The following is a 22,257-nucleotide window of genomic DNA, read 5'->3' on the forward strand; positions in this document are numbered from 1 at the left end:
AACAGGCCGATTGGGAAACACATTTAGTGCGCTGTTAAAATATGAACTCAACACCTCTTGTTCATGTCATCAGAACGAGCTGATTCGTCACACAGTCACGGATTGTTTAACCCCAATATGGGGCCATTCAAAAATTACTTTATGCTATTTTTTAGGGAGGCACGTACATGCTGTCAGGCTTTATTTTAAAAAATTAAAAAAAAATTATTGCACATATGATTCGATTTTTGGGGTGCCTCATCATGAGTAAAACTATCCAAACAAAGCCAATGGAAATATGACGCAACCTACCTGGGCAGTGTATAATCAGCAGAGGCCTACAGGTCTGATACCTTAGGCCCACCAGAAAACCAAAATGGTGGCCATATTATTTTGTCTGGGTGCCATGGTGAGTGGAGTCAAGCGACAAATGTGGGTGGGGTCTGGCAGCTGTCTGACAAATGAACCACAACAACAACCATGTGGAGCTCTTGCAGACCTGCGGCACGTCACAGGTAAAAAAGCAATTAACCGACAGTGGGGCCACAGTGCTAGTCAGCTGAAACAGTCACCCCCTACCTCACCTCCACCTTCACCCCTGTCTGCCATTCTTGGCTCTCGCTCCTATCCATCCTTTCCCTCTAAGTATTATCTTGTTATGTTTTGCTCTTATGCCTCTCCCTTGCCCTTTAACTCCACCTGATAGAACATGGCATTAGTGATTCTCACTTATTTGTTATTCTGTGCCATTTACTTTCTGTTCTTGTATGCGTCTAATAAATTATTTGATTATAATCAAGGTGGTACTCATTCACTTCCGTGGTGAAATTAGCCTGCGACATGAACCATTCGGGAGGTTAAAAGTACAGCTAATCGCTTGACACGGCCCTTCTGAGCTGTCATTATGAAGATATCCACTCTCGGAGCATTGCAAACTTACGCCCATAGGTATGTGGCGACATATAGAAGTCTTAGATGACCATATGACACCAAGATAAACCTGCTTGCATCTCCCCCGCTTAGCCTTCCGCTAACCTGCTTCCTGTTTGCTATTGGCAGATATTGAAGATCTGACCCACAAGACGGGCAACTTCAAGCAGTTCCCTGTGTTTTGCAGCATGCTTGAGTCAGCAATAAACAAGGTAAGTTTTGTTTTATTCAAATTAAGCAGATTGATGATGGCTTAGTTTGCATTTCGTTGAGATTAATGATGTAAAAATGTATCTGTGTAGTATTCAATAATGTCTGATCAGACCCATCTGTGACTTTATTTATTCCCGAGCTTCCACATTGAAGTGTATATTATGCCTTCAATTTGGCAGATCTTTTGTCGTTGAGTACATTTTTATGGCGTAGCCCTACGCCGTCTGGAACAGCGTTTCTGTCCGTATGTATGTCCCTTCCTCCGGCATTTTGCGGGTTTATTGCCTTTAAAATCTGTTTTCTCTGCAACCGTTGGTCGAATTGAAATGACATTTTCACCATAGGAGCGCCTCTTCCTGTGGAATTTTTTTAAAATGATAATTATGACGTCATATGCGATGTGGTATGAGCACCACCTTGGAAAAACTGAAAAACTTAGCACCTCTATATCTCTGAAACTGCTCAATGGGAAAAAATTGAAAGGTGGCTCATTGTAAAGCACTCCGCATGGAGAATAACATATGTTAATCATGATGTCATATGTGTCTTCATTATAACATCATAAATCGACAAGTAGAACGCTTGATCCGATCAATATGAAATTTATTGAGCGTTATCTAGGGATAAACTGGTCGAGAAAAACAATGATGACGTCATCGGTCACGTGGTTCAGCAGCCATATTTTTTCCCCTGCGTAGCCCATAGGGCAATGCCGCCTGGAACAACATTTGTCTGTCTGTCCGATGTATGTATGTCCCTCTCAAACGTCCACAAATCAGAGCTGAGGATCTGGTCACATGACATGGGGACAGCAGATCCTTCACTCAGCAGATTCAAGCCCAGCTACACCGTTGCTAGACTTTCGGTCTTGTTTTCTTTGTAGAGCAAATGCTTTCCAGGCAAGGAATAAACTGGTTTCCCAGTAAGAACCCGAAGGCAGGAATTTTGGTTCACACACCTGCACAATGTGGCCATTATTTAAACTGACACAATGGAACACACAGGAGTAATCCCATTTGGGATGGTATGAAGACATCAGTACTCACTGATACTCTAAATGAATGGTACTTGGTCTTTTCTGAAAAGGCAGCTTGCCCCGTGATGCAACATCATGTTTTCTTGAGCACCTGGATCACTATTAAGAGTCAGATTTGAAAGGAAAGGAGCTAAACTGGCAACTGAACCCACATTAGACAACACTATGGCGATTACAATACCAACAAGAAAGAGCAATCAGAGATTGCAGACCCTCGACAGGACATGTTTTAGTGAATTTTAAAGCTTTTCTGTTAAAACAAATATGGCGACAGAACCACGTGACCGATGACGTCATTATTTTTTTCTCCACCAGTTTATCCATAGATGACACTCAAGAAATTTCACTTGATCGGATGAAGTTTTGTACTTGTCGAATTATGACGTCATAATGAAGGCACCTATGGCATCATCATTGACATGTGTTATTCCCCATGGAAAGTTCTTTACAATGAAACATGTCTCATTTTTTTCTATGCACCGCTTTCGGAGATATAGAGGTTTCGGAGATAAAGAAGTTTTTCGGTTTTTCCAAGAAAGTGCCCGTACCATGTGACCTATGACGTCATAATTATAATTAAGAATTATACAGGAGGAGGTGCACCTGCGGTGAAAATTTCCTGTCAATTGGACCAACGGTTGCAGAGAAAATAATATTTATTTTGTGCAGACAAACAAACAGTCAGATGAAAAATCACTCATAGAGTGACACTTGGCAAAACAGAATAAAGTAGAATGGCACTCAGCAGAGCATCCTTTTGACATCAAAAATAGTTGGTGGTTAAATTCAGTTGGCTGCTATGAAAATCCTATTCACATTTCAAGTCAATCAGATGAAAATTGAAGATTTTAGAAATTCGAAAGAAATGTGCGTGACCTATGGCCTATGTTGACCTTTTGGCCTACGCTGATCTAAAAAATAGTTGGTGGTTGAATTCAGTTCGTTGACATGAAAATATAATTTAAATTTCAAGTCAATCTGATGAAAATTGAGGATTTTAGAAATTAAAAAAAACAGTGGTTGACCTTTGGCCTGCGTTGACCTCTTTGCCGATGCTGATCTCAAAAATAGTTGGTGGTTGAATTCAGTTTGCCGATATGTAAATCCTTTTCAAATTTTAAGTCAAATCTAATGAAAATTGAGGATTTTAGAAATTTGAAAAAGGTGGTTGACCTTTGGCCTACGTTGAACTTTTGGCCTACGCTGATCTCAAAAATAGTTGGTGGTTGAATTCAGTAAGTCGATATGTAAATCCTATTCAAATTTCAAGTCAATCGGATGAAAATTGAGGATTTTAGAAATTTGAAAAAAGTGGTTGACCTTTGGCCTATGTTGACCTTTTGGCCTATACTGATCTCAAAAATAGTTGGTGGTTGAGTTCAGTGGGCCGATATGTATATCCCATTCAAATTTCAAGTCAATCGGATGAAAATTGATTTCGTAAGATCTTGGCGGCGACGGCACGGTTTTTCGAAGCTGTACACGTTCTCCACGTTTCGAAGTTAAGTAATTGTTCACAATTGTATTTTTGTCGAAACTGTATTTATCTTTCGGCGTGTGTACCTATAGTGTGTCCCTAGGAAGATTCTCGGTGTTAATCTTTCGTACCTGTATAAAAAATCGTCGGTTATTTCGTGCCGCTCGGAAAAATTCCCATTTCGGAAAAAATATATATATATATTGAGGATTTTAGAAATTTAAAAAAGTGGTTGACCTTTGGCCTATGTTGACCTTTTGACCCCAAAAATATATAGGATTTTGTCTGACCACGAACTCTACCATTTGCTAAAGTTTCGTGAAGATCGGTTTAAAATTGTGACCTGTAGGCAAGTATAAGTGAGCGGACAGACAAACACACACACACACACACACACACACACACAAACCGGAGTGATCAACATACTTGCAAAAAAAATATTTTTTTTGCCAAGTAACAAACTGACTCAAATGCAATACCCTCTCCTCTGGCGAGGGTAATGAGTTATCTTATTACTCATAATGTGTAGGTTGCTGAAATGTCAGTGTTGTTATAATTACCTCCGCTGCCGAAGGTGGATGGAGGTTTTGTTTTCACCCCTGTTTGTCTGTCTGTCTGTTTGTCTGTCTGTGAACAGGACATCTCAACAGTTATGGATGATTCAGCCTAAATTTGGTGGACTTGCTTGGATGTGTGGCAAGGACGAATTGATTGGAGTTTGCCGAAGATTCGGATACGAGAAGTTTTAAGTTATTCTTCACCATTGAGAGATAGGGCCAAACACTATATATATATTTTTTTTTTTTTTATATTTTTTTAGAGGCCATTTTTCCCCGCAAGCGGGGGTTGGCCTTTTTCGGGAACTGTGGTTGTTGTTGTTTTTCGGTCCCCTTTTTGAAGCAATGTTTTACGGCCGGATGCCCTTCCTGACGCCAACCCTTTTTGCCGCCTTTAACGACAAGCAGGGAATTACCAGTGAACTGGTACTCAATTAGCCGACCTCGGAAGGATGACAGGCTGAGTCAACCCCCCTGGCGTTAATTCAGCGATTGACCGGGATTCGAACCCAGGATCCTAGGATCCTAAGCCGGCACCCTAGCCGCTAGCCCAACACCAGGGCCAAACACTATATATAACATTATATCTCAAAAATTTATTGGCAGATTTGGACAAAATTAGTGGGCAGGTTAGGTGTGTGGCAAGGACGAATTGATTCGTTTTTGGTGAAAATCCAGATCCCGATACGAGAATTCTTATATATTTTTTATGTAATTCTTAACTATTGCGAGATGGGCCTAAAAACGATATATAACACGATATTTCAAAACGTTGTGGGCGACTTGTCACAAAACTTGATGTATGAGTTGAGTAGGTGACAAGAACAAGCCGATTAAATTTTAGTGAATGTTGGGATGCAGATCCAGCCTATCAGTGGGATGCAAACCGTAAATATTCAGCCTGGTGAGGGCATGCGCTCTACCGAGTGCTGTTCTTTTTGTATCCTGTATTTGGTCTAATTTTTCCGTGTTTAAATGTTGCTATTCATTAAATATTTACAGTAAGGTCTTTAGATCTTAGCTCCTACAGAATATCTTCTTCCTACATCAAATGAAAGTGTGACCCACATCAAATTGCATGGGGTTGAATGCTTGCCAAATTACACGTGTTAAATTTGGCCAAATATTATCCAGGCTAAGCTGCACTCAGCTGTAAATGTGTGACAAATGTTTGAAGAGCTAGCTTGCCAAAAACATCGTCTTGACATGAAACTAATCTCGTGCTGACAGACATACAACTCCAAACCATGAAGGCAAATCTATGATGAGCGATTGGATTATCAGAATTGTTCAAAAGTCATATTTGCAACTGCATATTTTGACAGTAAATAACCCAGACTTGTATAAGACAATGCAGAACTACATGGATCTTACCCACCCTCTATTTTTTTTTCCTGCAGACAAGTGATTCTGTCAGTCTAGACCTCATGACATATGCAGACCTTGAAGTGCTGCATCGCTCTAAGCTAGGTGCTTCAGCATGGTATCCAGCATTCAAATCGTCTGCTTTGCACTCCAAAAGATACCTCATCCTCATCTATTCCGTTGAGTTTGACAGGTGTTAACTCTTTCATATATTACTTTTTGTCTCCTCCTGAATTTTCTTTCAAATAAAAATATCTTCCAGTTTTCCTTTGTATTTTTTTTGTTGTTGTTTGAATATGACAAGCTTGATCATCAAATCAATATAGAAGACATTACAGGAAGGAAAATGTATCTGCATCTCTGATGAGCCAAAAAAAAAAAAAAGTTTCTGTTGCAGGTTCAGACTCTTCAACAACCAATGACTGTTTCCTTCTTTTCTTTACTGATAGGATATACTACCCACTAAGTCTGGTGTATGGAGGTGGGCCTGATCCAGCTGCCCTCCTGGCCCTTGTTAGGGAGCTGCACAAGGAGAATGCATGGCTCCGCAAACAGTAAAGCTCCAGACATTGTCTCAGTCATCTTCTGATCATCATTGCACTGGCGTGACTGTTTTACTGACCATATTAGATTCTCGGTTGTAAAGAAATGTTTTTTTCCCCTCTGCAGGTGTGAGGAAGTGCAGCAGGACAAGGTGCTTGATATGGAGAATGGTGGTGATGATGATAATGAGGGTGTTAATTTTGGGCAGCAAGGCCGCAGAGCACGTAAGAAGAACCAAGAAGAACAGGGTGCTCTGCGACAACTACTGCATGACATGCATGAGGAGCTGGAAAATGAACGAGAAAAGAGCCAAAAGGCAGGAGGAAAGTGCTCCCAGGAGCAGAGGCACCTCATGGCTGAGGCAAGTGGGTATAAGAGACATTAGAGTTTTCAAGGGAGTTCTGGTCCATAAGCTGAGACAGTTATTAAGGATCAGTTTTTAGCTCAACCACTGAGGAATCCTTGGTAAAGAAAGCATGTAACGATCGTAAAATTGCAGAATGGAGTATTAGAACAAGTGTTGTTGTATAGCTACCAGAAGGATATCAGATTCCAAACATAATCAAACAAAAGCAGGAGTCAAGCTCACATTTCCTTGCTGACGGCAATGCTGTCTGTTCAACTCCTCTTCATGTGCACAGCTTGCGGAGGTGAAGGCATCCGAGAGGCAGCTGCAAGCGCGTGTTAAAAGTTTGATGAACGAATTGGCAATTCTCCGACGAGGGTAAGTGATACATAATAAGGCGATGAGCTATCGGCAATGATATTTGGATAACTGTCGCTGTCTCATAATAAGGTTAGCTTCCAATAGTTTAGGTACCAAGCATATTTTATTATTATTGTTGACACTAGGAAGGAAAGCGCAAGTGGGCAACCTGATGCAACATATTTTGTGTTCAAAAGTACACCCTTTTGAATACCAATCTTCTTATCAATAATTTCAGGGGTCTAAGGAAAATCCACATTTCACATTGGAATTGGAGCATCATCCTCCCTCCACACATGATTATATTGGCAGGAAAGACATCAAGACATTTATTTGGTCCCTATCTTTTTCAGGGACCGGTAAATAGCATAGCTTACGAGCCTATGTTGAGAAACTGTCTGGTGCCATGACCTGTTACTGCTGAAATAGCTGAAAATGTCAGGTATGAACAAGATGGTGCACCCATGCATTTTGCATTGCATGTTTGGGACTATCTCAATGAAAATTTCCTTCAACGATGGAATGGATGCGGATCACCAATATTACCAGCTCCTTTACCATGGCCACCACATATTCCTGCTATAATGACTCCAGAGAACTCTTTGTTGGGCTCCAACAAAGACAAACTGTCAACAAACCCTGTATACGACGATAGAAGAATTGTGCGCTGCACCTGTGGCCTTTTTCGCACAGGTGACCTCACAAATGCTACACAAAATGTCCAAGAGGACTTGGCGACAAATTCCGTCGTGCAAGGAGAATGATGGACCCATACATATATAATGACTGATTAATTATTGTAAGTACCGTACAATAGAACTTGTATATTAAGAGTTTAACCCTTTGAGTAGGGGATTTTTTATTTATAAAAATACCCCCGGTACGGGATTAATTTGGCATTTTGGTACGGGAATGCAACCACGTACTGACGATCTATTTATAGGTATAGTCGATGACGTCTAGTAACGTCATCCGCACACAAAACTTTTTTGCGGGTTGCGGCACTGGACGTCATCTGTACTCAAAGGGTTAAGAATTAATACTTTACTAGGGTGGGGTAATGTGATTTTCAGGCCACCCTATACAATAAAAAGTCCATGTTAACATTGAACTGTCCTTGTAAATGCGAAAGGTAATGCTACCACTGGTAACATAATTATCAGCCATATTTTTGTTTGCCATCTGCTTTATTGTAAGGCAAAGTTGTTTTTTGTCAACACATCCTAAATTGACTGAAATTTGGCACTTTAATTGGAGGATAAAGGTAATTAATAAAAAATAATTTGAAATAAATGTAATACAACACTTGTTTTCAAGAAAGTTGATGCTTAATGTTCGACTTAAACTGCAAATTGAACCTTTGGCCTTTATTTCCATGTACAGTATATGAGGAAACCTGTACAGTATCATCACTGCATTTCCTAAATAGCAACTTTAACAATTTGTTTGCTCCCGAACTCTTATGTCCACAGTCATGTGTCCCCAGCCCAGCCAACACTCACTGCCCACCGTGCTCCAGTCAACATCATGGGCTGCTCTGTAAGGTTGTCAGGGCGATCTGATTTAAACAGACGGCTGAGGTCACGATCCAGCTCCCATGAACGAATGCCAGCTCATCTATCATCTATGGACCACCTCCCACCGAGGTCGGGGTCCAGGGAGCAAGTCCGAAACAGGTCTGGATCCAGAGAGCGAGTCGTCAACAGGTCTGGATCCAGAGAGCGAGTCGTCAACAGGTCTGGGTCCATGGAACGAGTCAGCCGGTCTGGGTCAAGGGAGCGAAGCCTCACCAAAAGGTCAAGTGAGAGTCGGCCATCTTTCCGTGCCCAGCCATACAGCAGGACACCTTCTCCCTCTCCCAATGGTACACTTACTCTGACGGCTTACCTGAATCAAGCATGCCATGCAGTCCTTTAAAACCTGCCAATCAAGCAATACTTGTCACAAGTTAACTCAGTTAATGTATGCTGCCTCTTCCACAGGCATTCATGGCCGGTTTGACCCCACAAGTTACGTGCAAAGAAAGGAGGAGAAACGCAAGCAGGTGGAATCCAAGAGGTGATTTGAACTGGATGCTCAGAAGTGCTGTACTCTTATAGGACACAGTGGAAATTGTTTGGTGTTGATGTGGAATGGGTAGCTGTTGTTCAAACACAATAGATGCATGAAGCATTTTTGAAATAATAGTAATGTATTACCATTACTGTTTCTAACCAACAAGTGTGTATTGAGTAGTTGCTAATCAACAGCTAAATGGAATTACTGTGCCTTGATATGCATCACTTGCAACTGGCAGGAGCCGTCAGAAAAATAGACAGCTCGTGGGACTGTCTGGGGGTATGGAAAGGGCAAGGCCCCACAATCAACCTGGAATATCTGGCACCAGGATTCGTAGGCGCAGTCATTCAGGTGGGCACTCACCACACTCTGCTTTAGGCTTTTCTTCTTTAGTATAGTGTTGGCCTGCTTGTTCAACAGTCATTCTAATGGCCTTTTCTGAACTTGTATGGAACCACCTTTAGAGGCCATTTTTCCCTGCAGAGCAGGGGTTGGCCTTTTTTGGGCACCGTGGTCCCCTTTTTGAAGCAATGTTTTATGGCCGGATGCCCTTCCTGCCGCCAACCCTGTTAGTCGCTTCTTGCGACACACACGGAATTACCAGTGAACTGGTACTCAATTTGCCGACCTCGGAAGGATGACAGGCTGAGTCAACCCCCCTGGTGGTAATTCAGCGATCCACCGGGATTCGAATCCAGGATCCTAGCATCCCAACCCGGCGCCCTAACCGCTAAGCCAACACCAGGCTCTGAGCTGAAACTTCTATGATGAAACTGAAACTTTTCTGAACTTGTATGATGAGCTGAAAATTTGATGTCCTCAGTGTGATCAACATAATTTCAGCCTATATTGATCTTCTTCCTGTAGATCAGTTTTGATTGCATTTTCCATCTGAGACTTACACTGGTTCATTTCCTGACATTTTGTACAACAGGTGGCAGCACTGGAATTCAAACTACACCATGGGGTTCCGGAAAGGAAAATGCTTCCACAGGGGAACCTGAACCATCCCAGTGAGCAGTTATATGGTGGTTTTTAAGGGAGAATGATCATTTTCAAGGATTTTTTAAAATCCAATGACCTCAACTGTCAAACATCTTTAACTTAAAAGAGTGCAAAAGAGAAATAATGAAAACATAAATGTTATCATGTCATTATTTAATTATTATTATTATTTTCACCTGAGATTTGCTGAATTTAAACAAACAAATAAATTAACAAATTGAAATATACCAATAGCATCAGCCTATCACAACAAAAGCATCATTAAGTATGAACAGTTGATCAAATGCAACATTGAGAATATATTGAATCATGCCAACGACAGATCCTGCATTACAGCAGACTTGCTCACTTTATATATATTTCATGTAGTTCAATGTTTATATTCCCTTGATTACTTACAAAATCAAAGATTTTTCAAGTATATTGGTCATCGACTTTGTTATTCTGTCTGTCTGTTTGTCTCTTTGTATATCAATCGCCTACAGGTCACAATTTTAAACCGATCTTCACAAAACTTCACTAAACGGCAGAGGCGGTCATAAGGAAGAAACCTATTGATTTTGACTTTGTTAAATTTCTAAAATCCTCAATTTTCATCCGATTGACTTGAAATTTGAAGATGATTTACATATCAGGTCACTGAATTCAACCAACAATTATTGTTGAGGGCCACATGGGCCAAAAGGTCAACATATGCCAACTTTTCTAAAATTATCAATTTTCATCCAAATGACTTGAAACCTGAAGAGGATTTGCATATTTGGTATTGGAATTCAACCACCAATTATTTTAAGGTCATATTTGTTTTCGGGATATCACAAGTATCGTGCCCTGCACGACATCTTTCTTGTTTGTCTGTTTGTCACTCCCCTACAGGTCACAATTCTAAATTTATCGTCATGAAACATTACCAAGTTGTTGAGGTAGTCACAACTGAGAAGCGTATTGATTTTGAGGTCAAAGGTCATCTTGAGGTGGAATTTCTAAAAATCGTCATTTTTCATCCGATTGACTTGAAAGTTGAACAACATTTTCATATTGAGTCACATAATTGGGAAAACAACTATTTTTAAGGTCAAAGGTCACCTCAAGGTCAAACTTTTAAAATCATCAATTTTTATCTGAAAATCGTCAATTTTTATCCGATTAACCTGAAAATGAAAGAGCAATTGCATAGTGCCTCACTGAATTGTGAAACCAACTATTATAAGGTCAAAGGTAAACTCAAGGTCAAACTTCTAAAATCATCAATTTTTGTTTGAAAAATAATCAATTTTTATCCGATTGACTTGAGTATTGATTAGATCGTTAATTTTTATCTTAATGAAATTGACAAGTTGATGTATCCATGGCAACCTTTGGGGGAGGGGGAGAGGTGGATTTTGCAATTATCCTGCTACGCACGACGCCTTTCTTGTTTATATTATTACTCCCTCCATGTTTGTAAATAATATGCAGTTTAACGCAGACCACCATTCCAGCCAAGGAAAGTCATAATCGTCTTTAAGAAGTGCATGTGTTTTATACCTATTTAACAAGAGCTCTACAAAGCTCTTTTAATAAAAACTAAGTGCAAAAAGAAACAGAATAAACTAGAACGGCACTCAGTAGAATGCCAGGCTGAACACTTTACATTTTGTATCCCATTGATAGGCCGGATTTGCATCCGGCCCTATCCAACTCATCTTCCATGTTTTGTCATAACTCAGTCTGTCATCCTTCCGAGGTCGGCAAATTGAGTACCAGTTCACTGGTAATTCCCTGTGTGTCGCAAGAGGTGACTAACAGGGTTGGTGGCAGGAAGGGCATCCGGCCGTAAAACATTGCTCCAAAAAGGGGACCACGGTGCCCAAACAAGGCCAACCCCCACTATGTGGGGGAAAATGGCCTCTAAAGGTGGTTCTTCTTCTTGTTCGTCCAAACTTTTTTATATATCGTGCTAACCATTGTTTTAACCCTATCTCTCAATGGTGAAGAATCACTTTTTCAAATTAAATTATTCTCGAATCTGGATCTTCACAAATATCGAATCAGTTCTTCCTTGTTACGCACCCAACCTGTCCACCAAGTTTCGTCAAACAGACAGACATCCAAAACAGACAAAAAGTTTCCATAACTTTTTGAGATATCCTGTTCACAAACAGACAGACAAAGAAACAAACAAACCAGGGTAAATACATAACTCTCGTCCACCTAAGGTAAAAGCCTAATAAAAGCAGAGATGAGACTTGTTTTGCTCTGCCTTTTTTTTCTGTACTGAGTTTAATGAACAGTACTCTTATTTTCTTGGTTAATTGAATATTGTCAACAGTCCTGTAGTTTGCTGATCATTTTTGAGCAGTGAATGTGTGCTGCTCTTTCACATAATTTTTTTTTTTTTTTAATACAAGATCGAGGCTCGTGTAGGAGCTAACATTAATCACAAAAAACAAACGGACACATAAAACATAAGATAAAGGGAGCGGGAGACAAGATGGGGAGAGAGAGGGAAGCACACAAGTAAAACATTTGAGAGCAGGGACATCAGGAGATCTGTGGGAGGGAGAGGGCTTGTAGGGACGAGGCATAGGAAGGGGGGTGGGCAGGGTGGGAGAGGTAAAAACACATGGAAACTGCTTGGACTTTCAGGAAAGAAGTCGGTATTTCAAAAAAGTGGATCTGGGGTGAATTAACGGGGGTAGAAAAGATCTAGGTTTTGGATGGGGGTGAAAGATGGTGGTGGTGAAATGGTGGTGAGATGGTGGTGAAAAGCTGTTTTAAAGACCTGGAGGGAGGAGTGGGATTGAAGAGAGTGAGGCAGTTTGTTCCAGAGGTGGGAGAAAAGAGGAATGAAAGAGTGAAGATGAGCAGAGAGTCTTGATTTTGGCAGTTTCACCAGAAGAGGGTTGCTGGCAGATCTTGTGCGACCTGTAGGAATATTTGGGGGACAGAGCACAGACAGAGCTGGGGGAGCTAGGCCAGAGAGGAGTCGGTAGAAGACCGAAAGACCACCTGCCTCAGGTTAGAATAAAATTGTATGGAAATTCAAAGATTCCTTTTGACTTTGTCTTTCACATTTAAACCTATCAAACACATTTAAACCCTCGAATAAGTATTGTATATATATAATATATATATAGCTTGAACTTCGAGCAGTGCTGTCGTCTTCCAAGCATTCTGAATCTGCCCTCCCATGGGATTCCCATTCATACGTTTTCTGGGAAAATGGAGCCCAAATCCATCATCAGCATGGAAAAATATATTAAGTATGTTACTTGTTGTAGCCCGCTCAGAATCAGTCGGCCAAACTACATATAGTAAGCTACTTATTTTGCTCAAATTTAATTGTTCTATGATTATGGAACATACTTAACTAGTATCGAGCTTCCTGATTTTTTTTTGAGCATAAGCTTCAAACTCCCACTTCAATTTCACCTATGGTGCTTAAGCTCTCTTCCAGATTTAATTTCATCAACTTAAAGTAGTTCTGGAGAAGAAGTTTGTTTTGTGTGTTGGGACAAAATCCAAGATGGCCACCAATACAGGAAGATAATTTTTAAAAAACAATCCTTTAGGATCAAGTTCCAAGGGTGTGCTCTAAACATGTGCAGGTTGGCATAGCCAGCTGTGAAAGTTTTTTCAAATGTTTCACAAAAATCGGCGGAACTAGAGTAATAATCCTAACATGAACAATAGGCTTCCCACCACTCGGCTTGGAAGTCCTATTCATAATAATAACTAGAAAAAAAACCTCAAAATGCAAAGCTCGTCCGTCCGGGTCCGCTTTGTATTCAAATTAAACTTGATGAAAAACAACATCTAAAAAAAAATGTAAAATTTATTCTCATAAATTTGTATTCAAATTAAACGACGAAAAACATCTAAAAAAATATGTAAAATTTATTCTCATAATAATAATAAATAAAAAAATTATGTAAATGTCTCATAATAATAAAAAAATGTAAAATTTATTCTCATAAATTTGTATTCAAATTAAACTTGACGAAAAACAACATCTAAAAAAAAATGTAAAATTTATTCTCATAATAATAATAAATAAAAAAATTATGTAAATGTCTCATAATAATAAAAAAATGTAAAATGTATTCGCCATATTCTCATAATAAAGGTTTATTGAAAACTTGATGACAAAAGCTCAAACGTAAGCTGCTTCTTTTGTCAAAGGTTATGGCCTGGACACACACACTCTGCTAATTCTAACTCAGAGAATAATTCTAACTGCAATCGAACTCAGAGACGATTGCAAAAACGGGGTTTTTGCCACTGTGCGGGTGGGCGGACGGACTGATAACCATGATCTTCCTAACAGCAACAATAGGCTTCCGCCTGCCCACTCGGAACCCTAATAAGGGAAATTGTATAAAGAAACCAATTCGCTGATAACCAGATGTCATTTCTTTCGTGTACATTTCATGGAAAAAAAATCTGTTTGGACCATATCATGAGTTCTTTCATGTCATTGAATTCCACTGCTCTGTCATTCAGACGTCAGGGAAGAAAGGAGATGAGAAACAGCGCTGGAATTTGGCAACGTCCTACCAAGGTAATTTGCTTTATAATATTAAATGGTTTTCTTCATAAAACATTCCAAATATAGTTTATCAGTGATATTTGCACATTTTTGTTTTTGAGTTAAACATATTGCACATATTCAGTTAAACTTCTCTGCATGTTTTCCCCTGTGCCCTGATATCTCCTGTACGTGCAATTGTCTACAAGGGTCGGGGCAAAGCTTCCGTAGTGAACAGACTTTCCAGCTCACGCAGGACTAATGTTGAGAGTCAACATACTAGAGGTGGGTGTTTATTTATTTTTATTGTACAAGATCGTGGCTTATGGAAGAGTGAGGTGACTTGGGGTGAGAAAGGAAACGGTCAGTGGGGCAGTGGGGCCACGGTTGGATTAAACGAGCAAGGAAAATAACAAACATAAAAAGACGGGAGAGGTGAGGAATGGAAAGAATAAAATGCAATAAGATGGATTGGGTTTGGTTAGGTTAAGTATCGTTCATGGGAGTATAAACGATTGTAGATAGGGATGTGAGGTTGATATGAGATGATGGTAAACCACTTGCTTGAAGCCATCGAGGGAAGAATACGATTGAACAGCGTTGGGAAGGTGGCTTCCATGAACAGGAGAAACGAGGAACAAAAGAGTGCAGGTGGATGGAATGTCTGGAATATTGGGAATGTAACCAGGAGGGAGTTACTGGAAGTACATACATCCACCTGGAGGAGCTGGGGAAGGCCAGAGGGGTGAGAGAGCTAGACCGGAGGAGAAGAATTAGAAACACCGATGGGCCACAGTCCTGTTTGCTACGTGAGAGCAACAGACCTTGTTCTTCAGTCTGATTGAGGGAAATGCCAGTAATGTTGAGAGCTTTGGAATCCACTGATTCCATGAGAGACAGATATGATACTGGGTCGCAACCTTTGGGGAAGAGCAGTACTCTGCTGAGGTATGAACCGATAACTTTTAGGTTGTGAGTAGTTTTGATTATATTGAAGGAACGACTTTGCACAATGCAGGATACCCAATCTGAGGTTGGCTTTGCAGGTCAGGTGTGTGATGTGGTCTGCCCAGGAGAGGTTGTGGCTGATGGTAAGGCCTAGACATTCAAGAGAGTGAAACTTGCGGTGTAAGGTAAAGAGTTGGGGTGACAGAACATTGGGTGAAGTGAGAATGACATTGGTCAAGCTAAAGAGCATTTATAGAACCTGCAATTTAATGTATACTTCAGGTTCTTCTTCTTCTTTATCTTTTGTGGGGTTGACCTGGTGAGTTTTTGGCCCAAGTCTTTCACAAACCGGCTGGCCAGGGTTGACACTCAACTAAGTAGTCAAGGAAGGCATTTGGAATTTGTCCACATTGCCAGCGATAGCTCACCTACTCTTCGTAAAGGACGCCTTGGGATCGAACTTCCAACAACTAATGCTGGCAGACAGGGTGCCCAGTTTAACAGCTATCTGAGGGATAGCACACACATTGAAGAATCACCCTGCCTGTGATACACTAGGATGACAGTTTATAGCTGGGCCAAGATTTGACCCCAGGCTAGACAGCTTAGAGGTGAGTGTGTTCACCACTAGGTCATCCTTCCAGCCCCAAGTGTATACTTCAGGTTAATTTGTGAAAATAGCTTTTGCATAATGTGGACAACGTGTCCTCAAAGAAGAACGCTATCTCAGGAATATAAAGAAAGGAAAAGGAACCACTCCTTTCGCATCTACAGACATATAGGTCTGCCGAGGCAGTTTTCCATTGGCTAGGGAATAATCCTGGACGGGCTGCCATTCCGACGCACGATACTCGAATGGCTCATTCTTCCCAGTAAGCCGGTACTCATTTTGCCGACCTCGGAAGATAACACCTGGTGCTTAACACCTCAGCCCTATATGTCCAAATTAAACAAGTATTCCAGCTCTGTTGCAGTCTGAGAAAAACACAAAACCGGTCATTGTGTAAAACAATTTCAGCTATTTTTGCGACTGTTAACCGCAGCATCAGTCAACCTACCTAGGCTTTAGAATTTGCCAATTGGTAAATTGCCGATGACAGGCTTCTTTGCTTTATGCAGTGGGAGGTTCTCTGTTTTCAAAGGCGACAACTGAACCAGAATTCTTATTTAATTTTAATATCTATCCTCCCACACACAATTTAAGGTTTTATTATTAACTGGCAATGGGTACCCAAACACGGTGGATAGCTGATCTGGTGGTTTTAAATAAAGGGTGCAAGCGGTCATGTGGCCTCCACATCCGCATGCCTACCAACGTTTCTTAATCTGGCTATCCCATGAAGCTGCCAGAGAGAAAAAGCAGGCTCACAGACGAATAATATTAACTAGCCAAAACCCGTGGAACATCCACGGAAGGGAGGATGTGGTGTATGGATAGAGTGTACCATTATGGATGGCATAGGGTGCTGGGTTCGAATCCCGGTCGATCGCTGAATTAACACCAGGGGGGTTGACTCAGCCTGTCATCCTTCCGAGGTCGGCTAATTGAGTACCAGTTCACTGGTAATTCCCTGTTTGTCGTTAAAGGCGGCAAAAAGGGTTGGCGTCAGGAAGGGCATCCGGCCGTAAAACATTGCTTCAAAAAGGGGACCAAAAAAAAAACAACAACAACCACGGTGCCCGAAAAAGGCCAACCCCCGCTTTGCGGGGAAAAATGGCCTCTAAAGGTGGTTATTATATATATTGTTGCGGACGCGGTTAAAGATGTTATTTTACCGAGCGGTTGGTATTACCGCGACCGAACAGTTAGAACCCGATTCCACCCAAACGTTGGCCGGATCGCACCGCGGCTGCTCAATGAGGGAAAAGACTAAAACGACGAATGCAAAGAGGAAGACGAAGGCAAAGAAAGGTTTGGAAATACTACTAAATTTATTTACTATTTACACACATAAGCAAAAAGAAAGCAGTCACGTTTATTTACAACACATAAGACGCAGGTGACACAGTGCAAATACTAGCTTACCTACAGTCTTAATTAACCCAGGACAGAACAAACAAAAGACAGACTCACGCGGGGAATGCTGACAGGAATCGCAGGAGGTGGATGGCTGGAGGTGAACGCTTGGTGGAGCCAACGCGGAGCTTGGTGGAGCTTTGGTGGAGGTGAACGCTTGGTGGAGCCAACGCGGAGCTTTGTGGAGCCTTGGTGGAGGTGAACGCTTGGTGGAGCCAACGCGGAGCTTGGTGGAGCCTTGGTGGAGGTGAACACTTGGTGGAGCCAACGCGGAGCTTGGTGGAGCCTTGGTGGAGGTGACCGCTTGGTGGAGCCAACGCGGCTGGTGGGGGGTTGGTGTGACGGGCTCTCTCTCCTTCCCTCACAAGCTTCAGGGCTCTTTCTCTCTCTTTCTTAGTCCCACCCAGTCCAACAACTTCCTCTCTGGCTTAGTCCAACTCAAGGCCTTCCTGTCTTCTGATCTCCTCCCTCCTCGACTCTCTCCGGGGGCCTCTGCCTCGGGTTATATAAGCCCCACCCTTGACCCTTTGCGAACCTCCCCAAAACGTTCTCTCTCCGCCCTCTAAAGCCAACCCCTCGTTCTGGGTTGGTCGGCAAGGGCTGGTTCACTCCTCCCCTCTATGACGAGGTGGGGACCCGCCTTTCTTCCCCAACCCTGCCTCGTGGTCAATGGCGGATGAAGGGAAAACCGCCCAAAATGCAGTTGGCAATTGACGAAAAGGGGGAACGGAGGTTTTGGGAATGGGAATGAAGGGAATCCAACTCTTTCACTTGGTGCAATGGAGTACTTCTATTAATGGGAGACACAGCCTTACCCTAAAACACAGAATAAGATATAACTATCGAACAGGGGTATTCTATGATTGGCTGACGTGTATGCTTGTGGACTAATTATGGGACGCCCTTTTGACCTTTACACAGCTCCGGAGGCAGGAGGCGCAGACTCAAGCAATATTCATCACCAATTTACCACAATACAACACAATCAAACAAATACAGTCCTCATATCCGCAACAATATATATAGGGGATTTGCTTGTCCGAGTAAGAGTTAGGAAGAAAGATGAGAATGAAGAGTGCGTATATGAACAACGTATTTATTGCACACAAATGCATGCTCAGGATTGTCCACTCAGTGGACGGCTTGCTGTCGCCTTCGACAGTCCAATCAGCGGACGGCTTGCTTCACCTTCACCCAGCAGACGCCAATAAGATGGCGTCGTATCGGCAGTTAATCGGATGCTTTTGGGCCCCAACGTCGGCTAATTCAGATTTTTCGAGTATGGCTGTACGTGATAAACAAAGAGCGCGGTTCGTAGATCGTAAATCCATTAGTGCCGTGGGCATCGGGTCACTGGGTGCGGTGTAAAAGGGATAACAAAGTCGAGTCCTTACGCTATTATTATATAGATTTTTTTGTAATCTTACTATAATTCCCCAAATGTCCGTCCGTCCGTTCGAAGGTACCGCAAAAACGGCTCAACCGATCGCAACGATATTTTGGGTGGGTATTCCTGGGACCCCTGGAAGTAAAATAGGCTGTATTGTTTTTCCAATTTTTCCAAGTTTTCCAAATTTCCAGTTTTTCCAAACACGATGGAATAATATTTACCGATATGAACAGTGATGTGGCTTTTGTTGAAATTCTACAAATACTGTTTATTCTATGTACCAGGAGAGAGTAGATCGACTCCTGACCTGATCGACTCCTAATATTCCTATATAAACGTGCGGCTCCGAAGTAACATGGCAGCGTGTGCAAAGCGACTGAGAAACAGGTGTAGCGGCCGCTTCCGTGTTACAGATTCAGCGCGCAGTCTTCACACATAAACGTGCGACTGAGAAAGACGTGTAGCGGCCGCTTCCGTTTTGCAGAATTCAATCTTTTTTCAAAATGGGCGCCATGTACTGTTTAGATTTTGATGATTTACATGTGATATGATTTAATGGATGTTTTTATGAATCGTTTGAAATAAAAAACAGCCTTCAATTTCTGATGTTTTGCTTTTTCATTTGGGCTTCCCAATTGAAGCCCCGCCCATAGGGCGGGTACCGTTGCTGGTAATTAAAATACACACACGAGGTATAAAGCTGCCAGAATCTCAACTTGACATGAATATAAAACAAGTATAACTATAAACAAAACCTCCCTCTAGAACCACATATCCTGACAGCCAGGGAGAAGAAGAGGGCAGGAGGGGGCAAGAAAAATATAAAAAATCCCCGACAGTTATTGCATGCAAGAAATATGCAACCAAATACTAACTATTATACTGCTTGAATTTACTTAAAGTTAATCTGTTCCGATACTTTTGCTTACCTAAAATTGGGGGAAGTGGGGATGGTGGGAGGGCATGAACATAAAAAGTGCCATTGTTCTACAATGGTGAAACATGTATGCATAGAAATACCAAGAAATAAAAGCTGACTTTCTGTACTGTTGCCTCATATTCATCTTTGATCTCAAATGCAAATGTCTTGAGTGTATAGTAATAATAACAAATTTGACTTCACTGGTCCAATACTTATGGAGGGCACTGTATATATTTGGTTTTCTTCACTACCTTCTTCAAGCCATTAGCTTTCTTCTTTAAGGAAAAGATGAAAACGTCACTTAGTCCATGATGTTTGTCATAATTTTATCCCATCTTTGCAAAAGTGTTTTATTAATTTGGTGTTTGGCTCGTTTCGTCAATGTAAAGTGTTTTTCTTTGCCAGAACCTGCTGCAGAACTGTGTGAAATTGATGAACGTCTCCAGGCTCTGCAACAGTACATGCAGTCTCTGGATGTTCATCCTCATTAAGCACTATCTCTTCCAGCACAAGACTAAATGACCAATGTGAGAGGTGTACATCATCCACACTCTTTATTCTGCTCTGATACTGAGCTATTGGTACAGTGGCTTGTGTAGTTGTTAGATTTTTTTTGTACTACTACCGAACTGTTTCAATTGAAATGCTCCAAGGTAGATTAATAGAGTTTCCAATTTGTGCCTTGGATGCAATGAAACTCGATGTTGCAATATAAAATAAAACTAGAAAGAACAATCGGAGATGGCAGACCCTCACCACGACTTGTTTGGTGTGGTTTTATGGTACGTACTTTATGGTATGTACTTGACACACTCTCATTTTAAATGTACATACTTTATAGAAGTACTCTGCTGAAAAAAGATAACATGTAATACCAGCTGCCACCAGGCGGTGTTTGTGGCCTATGTTGGCACGTTATGTGCACAAAGACAGAAAACAAATGGACCCAAATGCAATACCATCTCCTCTGGCGAGTGTAAAAATACAAATTTAGGCCAAGCCGATATACTACCAGCTCCATAAAGTAACAATGGCAGGGAAGGTTGTGTAGAAATATATATACATGGATGGAAGGAGGTGAGACCATCAGGCCCAGAGCCTATGCAAATTATCTGCGACTTGACCAGTGGCGTGCTCTCGCCACCCACACTCCACATGGCATGCTCAGTCGACTATGCGGCATGGCATGCGCCTATGCGGTCTGGTGTGCACGCTCCTTCGCAGGTGCTCTCTGCACCTTTTGGCTCGAAGTTTGAGCTTTGTGCTCTGGACCTTGCAAAGGTCGTTATGTATCCTTCCTGGACACATGTAATCTCCATCACTTATTTTCTGCTTAAGTTCTGTCCTGTGCTCTGCTTCTATTAGGCTGTGGACGAAGAGGAAGATACCCCAGCCCTATTTATGTACATTTGTCTCTCAGGGCAGGACAGTCGTGCCAGGCAGCTGATGAAAGTGAATGATAAAGTCAGTCTGCAGCCACGATTTATTGTATTATCTATTTGTGGATTGGAGGACATGTTCCATTGGTCAGACCAGCATCTAATCAATTCCAGATTAGCAGAGAGTAATATCTCTGCTGTCTGCTCATCAGTGAGATGGGGTGTAATCAGAGAGAGTTTTTATCGTAAGAATCACCTGAAGAGGAGACTTCTGCCTGTGGGGATTGTTTGTGTTGTGGCTGGACTATTTAATGGACGTGCAATCCAACGTGTTTATACAGTCTCATAACATACTAGCAGGGGCTACCGATACTCGGCTGAGCGAGCTTTTCCCGACGGTGGTTTTGGGTCGTGTTGGACATTGAAAAGTTATGGCGTTATTGGCCTCCTGGTGGTTACCTTTTGTCTGCGGGCTGGTGGCAGCACTGCATGACCCCACATCCCAATATACACTTTATAGCGGCCTTTGGTGGCCTCAAAATGGAGGTCAAATCCAATGTGTGGTAGATTAAAACCTTGCCCAGATTCTGAAGTACGTAACCCAAAATTTGTTGCCGCTAGATGCTACGGTTCGGCCGTGAAAGAATAATGCACAAACACCGAAAATTATTGTAACAGTCGCCGGGTTTGGTCCAATGTACCGATCCCAATCCTGACGAACCAATGTTACGGTAGACCGCCGGATGGATTCGAGGTTGAATCCTCCACCGGCACGATCACCAATTTAGCGAAGGATTGTCAAAAGAGACTACGTATCTGCCGGGAAAGCCGAATTGATTTTTACTTCGTTTTTTGGCGTACAGGTATAGCTCTAACGAGAATCTGACGCTTTATCCGGATCGGCCTATAAACAGGATGGAAACCCGAGCGGTGGCTTGGACGATCCGGCAGTGGTTTTATAAAGCCGCCTGCGAGGTAATGGTACCCATTTCCAGTGGTCATACTTTTAACCACATTGAGGTTCATAGCCAAATGAGGAACCGCGAACCAGCTGAAGCAAGTCAATGGAAGTAATGAGATTTAATAAATGGGGGAGGGGAGAATATCAACAGCAGTTATTAGATACAATTATGATTCCACGGCCTCTTCCCCGCCGACGATAACTCGCCTTTTTAAATCGCTTCTCTCAGCCGTGTCTGGGGCGTTCTCTAGCTCTATCATC

The 22,257-nt window shown here is 41.8% G+C and overlaps 1 protein-coding gene across 3 annotated transcripts in view; it reads left to right on the forward strand.

Annotated features, from left to right (window-relative positions):
• CCDC61 (coiled-coil domain containing 61) overlaps nt 1-22,257 on the forward strand; it is a 33,479-nt gene that overhangs the window by 5,592 nt on the left and 5,630 nt on the right. For 2 of the 3 annotated variants that reach the window (XM_068119962.2, XM_068119964.2), the window contains exons 2-13: nt 1,039-1,121; nt 5,593-5,750; nt 6,007-6,111; nt 6,227-6,461; nt 6,742-6,824; nt 8,279-8,670; nt 8,789-8,864; nt 9,103-9,215; nt 9,799-9,877; nt 14,355-14,412; nt 14,589-14,664; nt 20,062-20,183. In XM_068119962.2, coding sequence (XP_067976063.2) covers nt 1,039-1,121; nt 5,593-5,750; nt 6,007-6,111; nt 6,227-6,461; nt 6,742-6,824; nt 8,279-8,670; nt 8,789-8,864; nt 9,103-9,215; nt 9,799-9,877; nt 14,355-14,412; nt 14,589-14,664; nt 20,062-20,147 — 1,544 coding nt within the window. In that variant the 3' untranslated portion in view covers nt 20,148-20,183. Of the gene's footprint in view, nt 1-1,038; nt 1,122-5,592; nt 5,751-6,006; nt 6,112-6,226; nt 6,462-6,741; nt 6,825-8,278; nt 8,671-8,788; nt 8,865-9,102; nt 9,216-9,798; nt 9,878-14,354; nt 14,413-14,588; nt 14,665-20,061; nt 20,412-22,257 lie in introns of those variants that run through there. The other variant, XM_068119961.2, reaches the window with a different exon arrangement.

The sequence above is a fragment of the Myxine glutinosa genome, chromosome 6, assembly GCF_964187855.1.
Source record: "Myxine glutinosa chromosome 6, kmMyxGlut1.1, whole genome shotgun sequence".
NCBI lineage: Eukaryota > Metazoa > Chordata > Myxini > Myxiniformes > Myxinidae > Myxine > Myxine glutinosa.